This window comes from Carcharodon carcharias, chromosome 5 (assembly GCF_017639515.1).
Source record: "Carcharodon carcharias isolate sCarCar2 chromosome 5, sCarCar2.pri, whole genome shotgun sequence".
Lineage (NCBI taxonomy): Eukaryota > Metazoa > Chordata > Chondrichthyes > Lamniformes > Lamnidae > Carcharodon > Carcharodon carcharias.
The window spans coordinates 201,726,015-201,739,688 of record NC_054471.1 but is presented as its reverse complement, the minus strand read 5'-3'; the positions used below and the strand labels follow the sequence as shown (position 1 = coordinate 201,739,688).

At 45.1% G+C, this 13,674-nt stretch overlaps 1 protein-coding gene across 4 annotated transcripts in view; it reads left to right on the top strand.

The window, feature by feature from the left end:
• ccm2 (CCM2 scaffold protein) overlaps nucleotides 1-13,674 on the top strand; it is a 135,128-nt gene that overhangs the window by 94,211 nt on the left and 27,243 nt on the right. For all 4 annotated transcript variants that reach the window (XM_041188431.1, XM_041188433.1, XM_041188432.1 and 1 more), the window contains exon 7: nucleotides 2,785-2,839. In XM_041188431.1, coding sequence (XP_041044365.1) covers nucleotides 2,785-2,839 — 55 coding nt within the window. The remainder of the gene's footprint in view (nucleotides 1-2,784; nucleotides 2,840-13,674) is intronic.

Sequence of the window (13,674 nt, the reverse complement as noted above, 5' to 3'; positions counted from 1 at the left end):
TGCTTTGATACATGCAGTAAATGAGTAGATCATGCTCAATACTGCTGTTTTTGTTGTGGGTTTTTAACAACATTTATCTCAAAGGGTATCATAAAGGCAAGTCAGAATCAACATTAATGAAAGAACCAAGTTTGTGCTGATAAAGTCTCTTATTTCATACCATTCCCTATTTGCTATAGCTGTTTTCTTTGTCAATGTATTCAAGTTATTTGTTTCTATGCCACCATGCTGTACGCTGTGCATATCTTGACACTTTCAGCTCATACCATTCCAAAGGGCCTTTGGTTACTACTTAAAATGACCATTCTTTTTTGTTAATCCTTATCCCTTGCAGTGATTTACCAACCAGTGGAACAGTTTCTCTCTACCTCCATCCATTAATCTCATCTTAACCTTCCAGTGAATGAACAAAGTTTCTCCAAACTAAAATCTTGCATTCCAATTACAGTAAATCTAGAAAGCAGTTGAGTGCTAGCTTTGGTAGTGCATTGTGCCCCTTTTTCCTTTTTAATCCTTCATTTCTCCTATCCTGCTACTGCCCTTTCCCAGCTGAGAGTATTAAGGCCGAATCCACCCTCTCGGGTGATCACTAATCCAACACAAACCAGCAGTCGGGCCTGAAACAGAAAGTCAAAAATGGGAATAAAAAAATGTAATCCTCAACTCCTCACTCCAGTACCATACTTACAGGAACAAGTATACTGCCACTTTTGTTACAAACATATGAATTAGGAGCAGGAGTAGGCCACTCGGCCCCACGTGCCTGCTGCACCAGTCAATAAGATCATGGCTGATCTGAATGTCTCAAAGACACTCAACCCTCTAAGAGAAAAAAATTTCTCCTCATCTCCCTCTTAAATCAGTGACTCATTATTTTTAAACAGTGACCCCTATTTCTAGATTTCCTCAAGAGGAAACATCCTCTCCACATCCCCCCTGTCAAGACCCCTCAGGATCTTATATATTTCAATCAAGTCACCTCTTGCTCTTCTAAACTCCAGTGGATACAAGCCTAACCTGTCCAACCTTTTCTCATAGGGCAACCCGCCCATTCCTGATATTAGCCTAGTAAACCTTCTCTGAACTGCTAATGCATTTATATCTATCTTTAAGTAAGGAGACCAGTACAGTACACAGTACTCCAGGTGTGGTCTCATCAATGCCCTGTACAACTGAAGCATAGCCTCCCTACTTTTGTAATTAATTCCCCTCACAATAAATGATATTCTATTAGCTTTCCTAATTACCTGCATACTAACTTTTTGTGATTCATGCACTAGGACACCCAGACCCTTCTGAATCTCAGAGCTCTGCAATCTCTCACCATTTAGATAAGCTTTTTCATTCTTCCTGCCAAAATGAACAGTTTCACATTATACTCCATTCTCCAGACCTTTTGCTCACTTACATCACCTATCTATGTCACTTTATAGCCTCCTTGGGTCCTCTTCACAATTTACTTTCCTATCTATCTATCTGTCACCAGCAAATTTAGTTACCATTCCTTCAGTCCTTTTATATAAATGACTTGGATGAATTATAAAAAGTTGAAGCCGCAGCACTGATCCCTGTGGCACACCACTTGTCACATCCTGCCAACCAGAAAAAGACCCATTTATGCCAGCTCTTTGCTTTCTGTTAGCTAGCCAGTCTTCTATCCATGCCAATATGTTACCCCCTACACCATGAGCTTTTATTTTCTGAAATAACCTTAGATGTGGCACTTTATCAAATGCCTTCTGGAAATCTAAGTACAGTACATCCACCGGTTCCCCTTTATCCACAGCACATGTGACTCCTTCAAAGAACTCCAATAAATTGGTGAAACATGATTTCCATTTTCCAAAACCATATTGACTCTGCTTGAATTTATGTATGTGTCCCACTATAACATCTTTATTAACAGCTTCTAATATTTTCCCTATGACAGATGTTAGGATAACTGGCCTATAGTTTCCTGCTTTCTGTCTCCCTTTTTGAATAAAGGAGTTATATTTTCTATGTTCCAATCTTCCCCGAATCTAGGGAATTTTATAAAATTAAAAACAGTGCATCAACTATCTCACTACCCACTTCGTTCAAGACCTCAGGGTGAAGTCCATCTGGACCTGGGGATTTGTCAGCCCACAGCCCCAACAATTCGCTCAATGCCACTTCCCTGGTGATTGTAATTTTCCCGAGTTTCTCCCTCCCTTAAATTTCCTGACTTAAAGCTATTTGCAGGATGTTACTCGTGTCCTCTGTAGTGAAGGCCGAAGCAAAATACCTGTAATTCATCTACCATCTCCCTCCGTTCCATTATCAATTCCCCAGATGCGCATGCTATAGGACCAATGTTCATTTTGTTAACTCTTTAAATATCTATAGAAACTCGTACTATCCTGTTGTTGCAATGATTTACCATGAGGCAAGAGTGGTGGACAGTACAGTAACCCTGAAGTCAAGTCCTGACTGCAATAAAGTGATACGAAATTATGACAAACTTTTTCAAAACCATTACAGCTTCCAGCTGCATTTTGAATGTCCTTACTAATTTACTTCTGCCCTATTCAGCGTATCATGCCAGGCATTTATCATTGTGTAAAGCTGCTCTTTGATATTTTTCACCTTTGCATTTCACCAATTTATATTTATCATTTGGGCCTATTTAGTGGTGTCATGGTTAAGTACGATACCAACTGATACCTTTTACCCACTTAGTGGAGGAAGAAGCTTTGTTTTTCACCCTAAGGCTTGAACTTTACATTTGATTTGCATTCAATTTAATATTTCTTTTGTAAACAGATGATTCAAGTAAAGTGGATGTTAAAGAGCCGTATGATGCAGAAATTAGTAACTTGTAAGTATCTTAATGTAGCTCTTTTTGAACACATTGTGGGAACTAAGTTTGTATATTAAAAGTGCTTTCATTATATAGATTAACAGGCTACTTGGCCTGGTTTAGAGTATTCAGCCCGACCAAATGATTAATAATTAAATTCAAACTGTGTCCCCTGTTCATTTTCCTGGGTAGAATATTTGAGCTATTAAGCTTTAATCTGATTCTTTGTTAGAATATACAAATATAGCCAGCTGTTGATTATTATAAACGTTTTTTGTGCTTGCTCTGGAAAAGGAGAGGGGCAATTTGGATTATCCACTGATTCTGTTGAAATACATTGCCCTTTTTTCCCCTGCACCACCAATCATCTTCAACACTCTGTTGATAAAAGCTGTGTAACTAAATCATGCATGGTTCATTTGCTGGTCTGTGCTCCATAAGTGACCTTGATAGGAGTGCTGCAGTTTGCTTAACAGCTGATAACTATGATAGCTCAACTTTGCCCTTTGAAGGTATGGATTAATGTAGGAAGATATTTTTAATTATGTTCAAACAGCAGCCTCTGGATCTGGCTCCAGATACATAGAGCACCAGCTCATTCTCACTCAGTGTACCTGCTAAATCCTCTTCACAACCCTCAAAGACTCATAGAATGACAATACAAGAAGTCACTTGGCCCATTGCGCTTGTGCCCGTTCTTTGGAAGATCCCTGCAATTATTTCTGCTTCATCGGAGCACAGGGATAGGACTAGGTCATTTAACTCCTTGAGCCTTTCCTGCTGTTCCGTGATATGTAACCTAATTCCACATACCTGCCTTTGCACAATATCCCTTATATCTTTGGTTAACAGAAATTTATCGATCTTCAACTTAAAATTAAAATTGACCAGTTTGCAGAAAAACATTCCACACTTCTACCACCCTTCGCATGCTGATGTGTCCCCTAACAGTTTTTTGGACTGGGAGGGCGACATAGTGGGTTCGTACTAGGACCACTGCTTTTTTAAATATATTTATGACCTAGACTTGGGCCCGGAGGGCACATTTTGAATTTGCAGTTGATAGAACTTGGAAGTATTGTGAACTGAGGTGGCTAGTGGTAGACTTCGAGTTGGTGAATGGTAGATATGTTGCAGATGAAATTTAATGCAGAGCAGTGTGAAATGATACCTTTTGGTATGAAGAACAAGGGGAGGGAGTGCAATATAAGAGAGTGTAATTCTAAATGGGGTATAGGAACAGAGACCTGTGGGGGTATATTGTTGGAGCTGGCAGGGCAGATTGAGAAAGTGATTTTAAATAAAGGATGTGGGATTCTGGGCTATATGTATAGAGGCATAAGCATACAGAAGCAAAGAAGTTATGATGAACTTCTATAAAACATGGCATGTCCTCCACCTGTTGCTCTTCAACCACTCAGCATCCGAATAATAAGAGGCAGGGTGGGCTATAATAGGGACAAAAGTGATTTATGCTTAGATATGCAGGGCAAGGCTAAAATAGAGTATTTTGTATCAGTGTTTACTAAGAAGAGGATGCTGACAAAATATCAAAAGAAGCAGAGATGTTAGAAGTAATGGATGGGGTGAAAATTGATGGGCAGGATGTACTGGAAAGGTTGGCTTTGCTTAGTGAATAAGTTGCCTGGTCCAGATGGCTTGCATTCAGGTTGCTAAAGGAAGTGTGGGATATTGGAGGGCTCATCATAATCTTCCCTTGATACTGGAGAGATGCCAGAGGATTGGAGAGTGATAAATGCTTTCACCCTTATTCCAGAAAGGGTGCAAGAATAGTTCTGGTAACTACAGGCCAGTTGGAAGGTTTTAGAAATAATAATCGGGGGGTGGGGGGCGGGGATGGGGCCAAATCAACAGGTGTTTTGGCGTTTTTGAGCCAAGTGAGTTGGAATCAAACGTTGGCAGAAAAGACGGTGACTGAAAAATGGGCTGCCTTCAAAGCGATGGGATTGCAAGCAATGTCAAAGCATATTCCCTTGAAGGGGGAAGGTAGGACAAATAAATCTAGAACACCCTGGATTACGAGTGAACGAGCTGAAGGTGAAAAGAAGTACATGTATGACAGATGTCAGGTAGAAAATACAGTAGAGAATCAGGCTGAATATAGAAGGACCAGAGGGGAAATGAAAAAATTGATCAGAAAAGCAAGGGGGGGAGCCAATTTAGGGATAAAAGAGGAGACTTGCATATGAAAGCAAGATAAGTAGCAGAGATATTAAACGAGTACTTTGCATCTGTCTTTACAAAGGAAGAGGTTGCTACCCGGGTCGAGATGAGAAAGGAGGTAACTGATAAACTCAAGGAATTTACACTTGAGCAGGAGATTTAGGCTACCTTGACTTAAAATTGATAAGGTACCAGGACCAGATGAGATGCATCCTAGGATACTGAGGGAGGTGAGAGTGGAAATTTCAGAGGCACTAGTGACAGTCTTACTTAAACGTGGGTGGTACCGGATGACTAGAGAATTGCGAATGTTACGCACTTGTTCAAAAAGGATAAAGCCGACAACTACAGACCAATCAGTTTGACTTCAGTGCTAGGGAAACTTCTGGAAACTATAGTTTGGGACAAAATCAATAATCAATTAGATAGGTGTGAGATAATTAAGAAAAGCCAGCATGGATTCATTAAGGGAAAATTACGCTTAACTAACTTGCTGGAACTTTGAGATAACAGAGAAGGTTGATAAGGGCAATGCTGTTGATGTGGTGTATATGGATTTTCAAAAGGCATTTGATACACAACAGACTTGAGCAAAGTTCTAGCTCATGGAATAAAAGGGAAAGTAGGGACTTGGATAAGAAATTGGCTGAGTGACAGGAAACAGTAGTGAAGATTGGAAGCATTGTCAACTGACGAAGATAGTCTTGAACTTCAAAAGGACATAGACATATTGGTGGCTTGGGCAGACAAATGGCAGATGAAGTTCAATGCAGAAAAGTGTGAGGTGATTGATTTTGGCAGGAAGAATGTGGAGAGTCAGTAAAAAATAAAGGGAGAAACTCTAAAGGAGGTGCAGGAACAAAGGGACCTTGGTGTATATATACATAAGTCATTAAAAGTGGTAGGGGGCATGCTGAGAGAGCAGTTAATAAAGCATATATGGCATCCTAGGTTTTATTAATAGGGGCATTGAGTACAAGAGTAAGGAGGTCATGTTAAACTTGTGTAAGATACTAGTTAGGCCTTATCTGGAGTACCTCGTCCAGTTCTCGGCGCCATACTTGAGGAAGGATGTGAAGGCATTGGAGAGAGTGCAGAGGAGATCACAAGAATGATTATAGGGATAAACAACTAGCTATGAGGATAGATTGGAGAGGTGGAGTCTCTTTTTCTTGGAGGAAGGAAGGCTGAAAGGAGACTTGATAGAGGTATTCAAGATCCTGAGGCGTATGGACAGGGTAAATAGTAAAAAAACTTCCCACTCAAGAGAACATCAAGGACTAGAGGGCACAGATTCAAAATGATGGGCAAAAGGAGTATGAAAAATACAAAAAATATGAAAAATAGAAGTGATATGAGGAAAGCTTTTTCACCCAGAGGATAGTTGGAGTCTGGAATGAACTTCCTGAAAGGGTGGTGGAGGCAGGTTTGATTGAAGTATTCAAGAGGGAATTGGATTGCTGTCTGAAAAGAGTGTGCAAGGTTACAGGGATAAGGCAGTGAGTGGCATTATGTAGAATGCTCTTTCAGTGAGCCAGTGCAGACTGGATGGCCACCTCCTGCACTATAAAGATTGTGATTCCTTTTGAATTAACTGGGGAGAGCCAGCACAGATTTGCCAGCCCCAGCCATGTATTCACTATACCCCCTGACCTTCCCCTCTCCGATGCTGAACGTTCAGTGCTCAGCAAAGGACTTAGTTTCATACTCCTACGCCCTCACCTCAATGAATTTCAGGCTCGGCACGATGCTGAACTCTTCTTCCGCCGTCTTCGTCTCCGGGCTCACTTCTTTGGGCAGGAGTCCTCTCCCCGTTCAACGGATCCTTTCACCCACCTCCAATATTCTCCGTCCACCTGGACCACTCCCTCTGGATTCTTACCTTCTCTTGATCTTTTCATTGAGAACTGTCGGCGCGACATTAGTCGTCTCAATTTCTCTGCTCCTCTCATCCATTCTAATCTCTCTCTCTCTGAACTTACTGCACTCCATTCTCTCAGGTCCAACCCTGACATTGTCATCAAACCCGCTGACAAGGGTGGTGCTGTTGTTTTCTGGCGCACTGACCTCTACCTCGCGGAGGCTGAGCGTCAACTCACGGACACTTCCTCCTACCTCTCCCTGGACCATGACCCCACCTCTGAACATCAAGCCATTGTTTCCAGGACTGTCACTGACCTCATCTCCTCTGGGGATCTTCCTCCCACAGCTTCCAACCTGATAGTCGCCCAACCTCGGACGGCCCGCTTCTACCTCCTACCCAAAATCCACAAACAGAACTGTCCCGGCAAACCAATCGTGTCAGCCTGTTCCTGCCCCACGGAACTCATTTCTCGTTATCTTGACTCCCTTCTCTCTCCCCTTGTTCAGTCCCTTCCCATCTACATCCGTGATGCCTCTGACACCTTACATCACATCAACAATTTCCAGTTCCCTGGCCCCAACCGCTTCCTCTTCACCATGGACGTCCAATCCCTCTACACCTCCATCCCCCACCAGGATGGTCTGAGGGCCCTTAGCTTCTTCCTCGAACAGAGGCCCGAACAATCCCCATCCACCACTACTCTCCTCCGTTTGGCTGAACTTGTTCTCACACTGAACAATTTCTCCTTCAACTCCTCTCACTTCCTCCAAATAAAAGGTGTGGCTATGGGTACCCGCATGGGCCCCAGCTATGCCTGTCTCTTTATGGAGTATGTGGAACATTCCATGTTCCAGTCCTACTCCGGCCCCCTTCCACAACTCTTTCTCCGGTACATCGATGATTACTTCGGTGCTGCTTCATGTTCTCATCGGGATTTGGAAAAATTTATTAATTTTGCTTCCAATCACCACCCCTCCAACATTTTCACATGGTCCATCTCTGACAATTCCCTTCCTTTCCTTGACCTCGCTGTCTTAATCTCTGGTGATAGACTGTCCACCAATATCCATTACAAGCCTACCAACTCCCACAGCTATCTCGACTACAACTCCTCACACCCCGCTTCCTGTAAGGACTCCATCCCATTCTCTCAGTTCCTTCGCCTCCGTCACATCTGTTCCGATGATGCTACCTTCAAAAACTGTTCCTCTGACATGTCTTCCTTCTTCCTTAACCGAGGTTTTCCACCCACGGTCGTTGACAGGGCCCTCAACCGTGTCCGGCCCATCTCCCGCGCATCCGCCCTCACGCCTTCTCCTCCCTCCCAGAAACATTATAGGGTCCCCCTTGTCCTCACTTATCACCCCACCAGCCTCCGCATTCAAAGGATCATCCTCCGCCATTTCCGCCAACTGCAGCATGATGCCACTACCAAACACATCTTCCCTTCACCCCCACTGTCGGCATTCCGTAGGGATCGTTCCCTCCGGGACACCCTGGTACACTCCTCCATCACCCCCTACTCCCCAACCCCCACCTATGGCACCACCCATGCCCACGCAAAAGATGTAACACCTGCCCCTTCACTTCCTCTCTCCTCACCGTCCAAGGGCCCAAACACTCCTTTCAAGTGAAGCAACATTTCACTTGCATTTCCCCAACTTAGTCTACTGCATTCGTTGCTCCCAATGTGGTCTCCTCTACATTGGAGAGACCAAACGTAAACTGGGCGACTGCTTTGCAGAGCACCTGCGGTCTGTCTGCAAGAATGACCCAAACCTCCCTGTCGCTTGCCATTTCAACACTCCACCCTGCTCTCTTGCCCACATGTCTGTCCTTGGCTTGCTGCATTGTTCCAGTGAAGCCCAACGCAAACTGGAGGAACAACACCTCATCTTCCGACTAGGCACTTTACAGCCTTCCGGACTGAATATTGAATTCAACAACTTCAAGTCTTGACGTCCCTCCTCCATCCCCACCCCCTTTCTGTTTCCCCCTTCCTTTTGTTTTTTTCCAATAAATTATATAGATTTTTCTTTTTCCCTCCTATTTCCATTATTTTTAAATATTTTTAAATCTTTTATGCTCCCCCCACCCCCACTAGAGCTATACCTTGAGTGCCTTACCATCCATTCTTAATTAGCACATTCGTTTAGATAATGTCACCAACTTTGACACCTATGTGTTCTTTTGTTCTGCCGTCTGTGACATCTTTTGATGATCTGCTTCTATCACTGCTTTTGCCTACAACCACACCACCCCCCTCCACTTCTCTCCCCCCACCACCACCACCTTAAACCAGCTTATATTTCAACCCTCCCTGGGATTCACCTAGTTCTGTCGAAGGGTCATGAGGACTCGAAATGTCAACTCTTTTCTTCTCCGCCGATGCTGCCAGACCTGCTGAGTTTTTCCAGGTAATTCTATTTTTGTTACAGATTTTTAAAAGGCTGATTGTGCTTGACTAACAGTATTGAATTTTTTGAAATAATGGAACATTGAAAGGAATGCAATGGATATTACCTATATGGATTTTAAGGAAGTGTTTGGCAATGAACCACACAAAATGCAGCTTTACAAAATTGAGGTTCATGGAATAGGAGGATCAGTGTTAACTTGGATAAAAATTGGCATGAGGACAAAGTAGTAAGTCGTGGTTAAATAATGCTTTTTCAGACTGGAGGGTGGTAGACAGTGGTGTTCCCCAAGGGTCAGGGCAGGGATATCTGCTTTTTGAAATTTGACTTGGGATATTTGAATACAAAGTAAATTTCAAAATTTGCTTATGATACCAACCTTGGAATATGCATCAAACAATGAAGGTGATATCAGTTGATGGTTACAGGACATAGATTGTCTAGGAGAATGGGCAGGCATGACAGATGGAACTCTAAGTGTAAGATGATGCATTTTGGCAAAGGGATAGGGAGAGACCATATAGACTGGCGATAGGACATATTGAGTGTGTGGTTGGCAAAGCATATGTGGAACTAAGGCTTTGTAAGTCGAGGTATTGAATGCCTCGGTCGTATGAATTAGGAGCAGGAGTAGGCCATTCACCACTCGAACCTGCTCTGCCATTCAATAAGATCACAGCTGATCTGATTGTGGCCTCAACTCCAGTTTCCTTCCTACCCCCATACCCTTAGATTCTTTATTGAATCCGTTGTCAATCTGCTTCAGCCTTAAAAATATTGATTGCCTTACCACCACCACTTTCCCAGGAAGAGAGTCCCACAGACACATTACCTCCGAGAGGGAACATTTTCTCCTCATTTGTCTTAAAAGGGAGGCCCTTTATTTTTAAGCTGTGTTCCCTAATTCTAGTCTCTGCCACAAGTGGAAACATCCTTTTAGCATCCACCCTGTCAAGTCTCCTCAGGATCTTGCAATAAGATCGGCTCTCATTCTTCTAAACTCCAGTGGATACAAGCCCAGCTTGTCCAATGTTTTCTCGTATGATTACCCCCTTATTCCAGGAGTCAATCGAGTGAACCTTCTCTGAACTGCTCCTAAAGCAATTATGTCCTTAAGTAAGGAGACCAAAAATGTACTCTAGATGCGGCCTCACCAACACCGTTTACGACTGTAGCAAAACATCCCTACTTCTATTGCAAGTGGAATGGAATATAAACAACAACATTCCATTTATCTTCCTAATCATTTGCTGCACCTACATACTAACCTTTTGTGATTCACATACCAGGGCACCCAGATCCCTTTGTACCATAATTCTGCAGTCTGTCCCCATTTGAAAAACATGCTGGTTTTTTCAATTCTTCCTGCCAAAGTGGACAAGTTCACATTTTCCCACATTATCATCCATTTGCCAAATTTTTGTCCACTCACTTAATCTATCGACATCCCTTGGGCTGAACTTTCCCAGAATTGCACGAAGTGCAGTAGCAGGCGGGTAAAATGGAGTCCTACCCGCCAATGAAAATGGGTTTTCACACCGTATCTTCCCGAGCCCGCCTCATTATATATTCACTCCCGTGAAACACGCTGTTTCCATGGTGGGCGGGCGCTCATTTGCCCGCTCGCCATCACCCTGCTGTTGCAGCACAGCAGCCGCCAGCAAAGTGCTCATTGCCGCCAGCTCACCACCGCTGCCCGGGAGACATGGCCAGCAAAGACAAAAAGAATCCCCCCCCCCACCCCCCCACCCCCTTGCTTCAATGATGGGTTCCTCGAGCGATTGCTGGATGCTGTGGAGGCCACTGGGATGTGTTCTACCCCCGCTCTGGCTGCAGGATGGGTAGCAATGTCACCAACCTGGCTTGGGAGGCAGTGGCAGCAGTGGTCTGCGCAAATGCCCTTCAGAAGAGGACAGCCACCCAGTGCTGCAAAGGGATGAATGATGATCTCCGTTCAGCCAGGTAAGTCACTCTTTTCATCACTCCCAACTCTCTCATTCACACTTACAAACCAATCACACACCCTCAGGGCCCTCACTCACGGCCAGTTCAAGGGGCATCACCATTCACTCTCTCACACACACTACCATTGTCCTCATCCCGTCCTTGTGACCACTCACCACCCACACTGGCCAGGCATACTTATCATCTGGCCTGGTAGGTGTCCTGATACACTCTCCCCATCTCTATCCATGCAGGACAAAGTGGCTCACAACAGGAAAGAAAGGTCACAGACAGGTGGAGGGATGCCGGATTTCAGTGTTCTCTCAGACTTTGAAAACAGAGCCATCCAGCTGGCCAGCGATGACTAAGAGCGGTCCTGTGCTGACGGTGAGGTCGGTGTACTCAAGTGAGGATCCAGCAGTGCCAAATCCATCAGATAACAATGCCGTGAGTGAAGTGTCCTCTTTCACAGGTCACTGCCATACACTAATTATCTCCCCTTGCTTTCATAGGCACATCTGGGAAGTGACAGATGGAGCCCATGACCCAGAGCCTCCAAGCAACCTTCAAAGAGGAATCTGAAGGCACCCTCCCTGAAGTCCCATCACAGCGCTCACCCACACCCTCCACCAGCGCAGAGACACACACCTCGGTGGGACCTAGCTTCAGAGTAGCCTCGGGACCACAATCTGGTGAGCACATCGCACTTTCTGATCCACAGCAGGCAGAGGCAGGGACTTCCCAGTCCCCGGCACTCGGAGGGCTGCTGGAGGCCAGAACATTGCTGAGTCCAAGTCAAATGACAGGCCTCTGGACCTGGCCATAGCAAGTTGCTGGAGCTGCAAAGGCAAGTGGGGAGGCAATGGTATGGTGGTATTGTCACTAGACAAGCAATCCAGAGACGCAGGGTAATGATCTGGGGACCTGGGTTCGAATCCCACCACGGCAGATGGCGAAATTTGAATTCAATAAAATTCCAGAATTGAGTCTCTGATGATGACTACAAAACCATTGCCAATTGTCATTAAAAAAAACCACTTAATATCCTTTAGGGAAGGAAATCTGTTGTCCTTGGCTGGTCTGGCCTACATGTGACTCCAGACCTACAGCAATGTGGGTGACTCTTAAATGCCCTCTGATCAAGGGCAATAAAAATGCTGGCCAATGACGCCCATGAACGAATATTTTAAAAAAGCAAGCATGGGAGATGGCTGCTGCTCTCCTTGGATTGCAAGGCATGATGGAAGAGTCCGTCTGTCTTCCGGCTGAGGTGATAGCATCGGCATTGCAATGCACCGAGGTCAACACTGGCAGGATTGCGGCTGCCATGGAGACCTTGGTCCAGGACGTCGCTTCTGCACTGCTGCGCGGGCTTAAGTCCATTGATGGTGGGCAGCTCGATCTCACTCCAGCTATCCTTTTCGTTCATGGAGTCAGCCAGGGGTCCTCAGACACCCATAGGGAGGAGGGTCAGCAGGTGCACTCGGGTGACTCTAAGAGTGATCGGCCCATCTGACTCCCCTCTTCCTGTGACCTCCAGCTTCGCAGGCCGAGGAGGGTGCCACTGCCACACAGTAGGACCCCAAAAGCAGACCGGGGCCCTCAAAGTCTCAGCTCTCCAGAGAACGCCTGCCAAAGCCATCAGAGACAGGGTGTCACAGTCAGCAGGCTGCCTCCACCTCTGCTGTGGATGCCCGGGGAGCATCAAGATGTAGCGGCTGGGTTAGGAAAGTTACGGAGAATTAGTTGCATAGCCTGGGTATGGGTGTTAATCACTTGTACATAATGTTTGCTATTGACAATAAACCTCCAAGAATGTCTCCCTGCCTATGTCTCCTTGTTCTGATGAGCAGTGTTCTTGTCACTCAGATGTGAAACCTTTCTGCACAAGACAGGTGTCTAAGTCCAGGGCCTCTTCCCTGTGCTCTATGCGGCCTTCAGACCACCGTGATGGTCCAGCCTCTCACTCCCTGGAAACATTACTGATGCCTGCAACTCAGCACCTTTAAGGTGGGGCTGGCCCCCATTACACCAGCATGTGTGACCAGTGATGCTGTGCACCAGCTCTTGAAGGGCTGAGGTGCTGAAGGTGGACACGACTTCAGATGTACCTAAAGTTTCATGGTTGCATTAGGGTTAGAGTTGCAATTCTGCGATGGCCCTGATCATGGAGCGCAAGCGAGCTGCCCTCGGCCAGACAAGAATCAGACATTCTGGGGCTATGTGAAGATCCATGGGAGTGCCCTGTCTGCATGTTGTCATCATCCTCCCGCGATCGAACGACTATTAGGACCTCCATTGCATCTCCATGACAGGAGCATTCTCTGAGTGCACTGAAATAAGTGAGACTGGAGTCAAACGTTCACAACTGTGATGAGGATCCACAGGGAAATTTGATAGAGGTTTGCAAGATCATGACAGGCTAAGATGTTCCCATTATATAA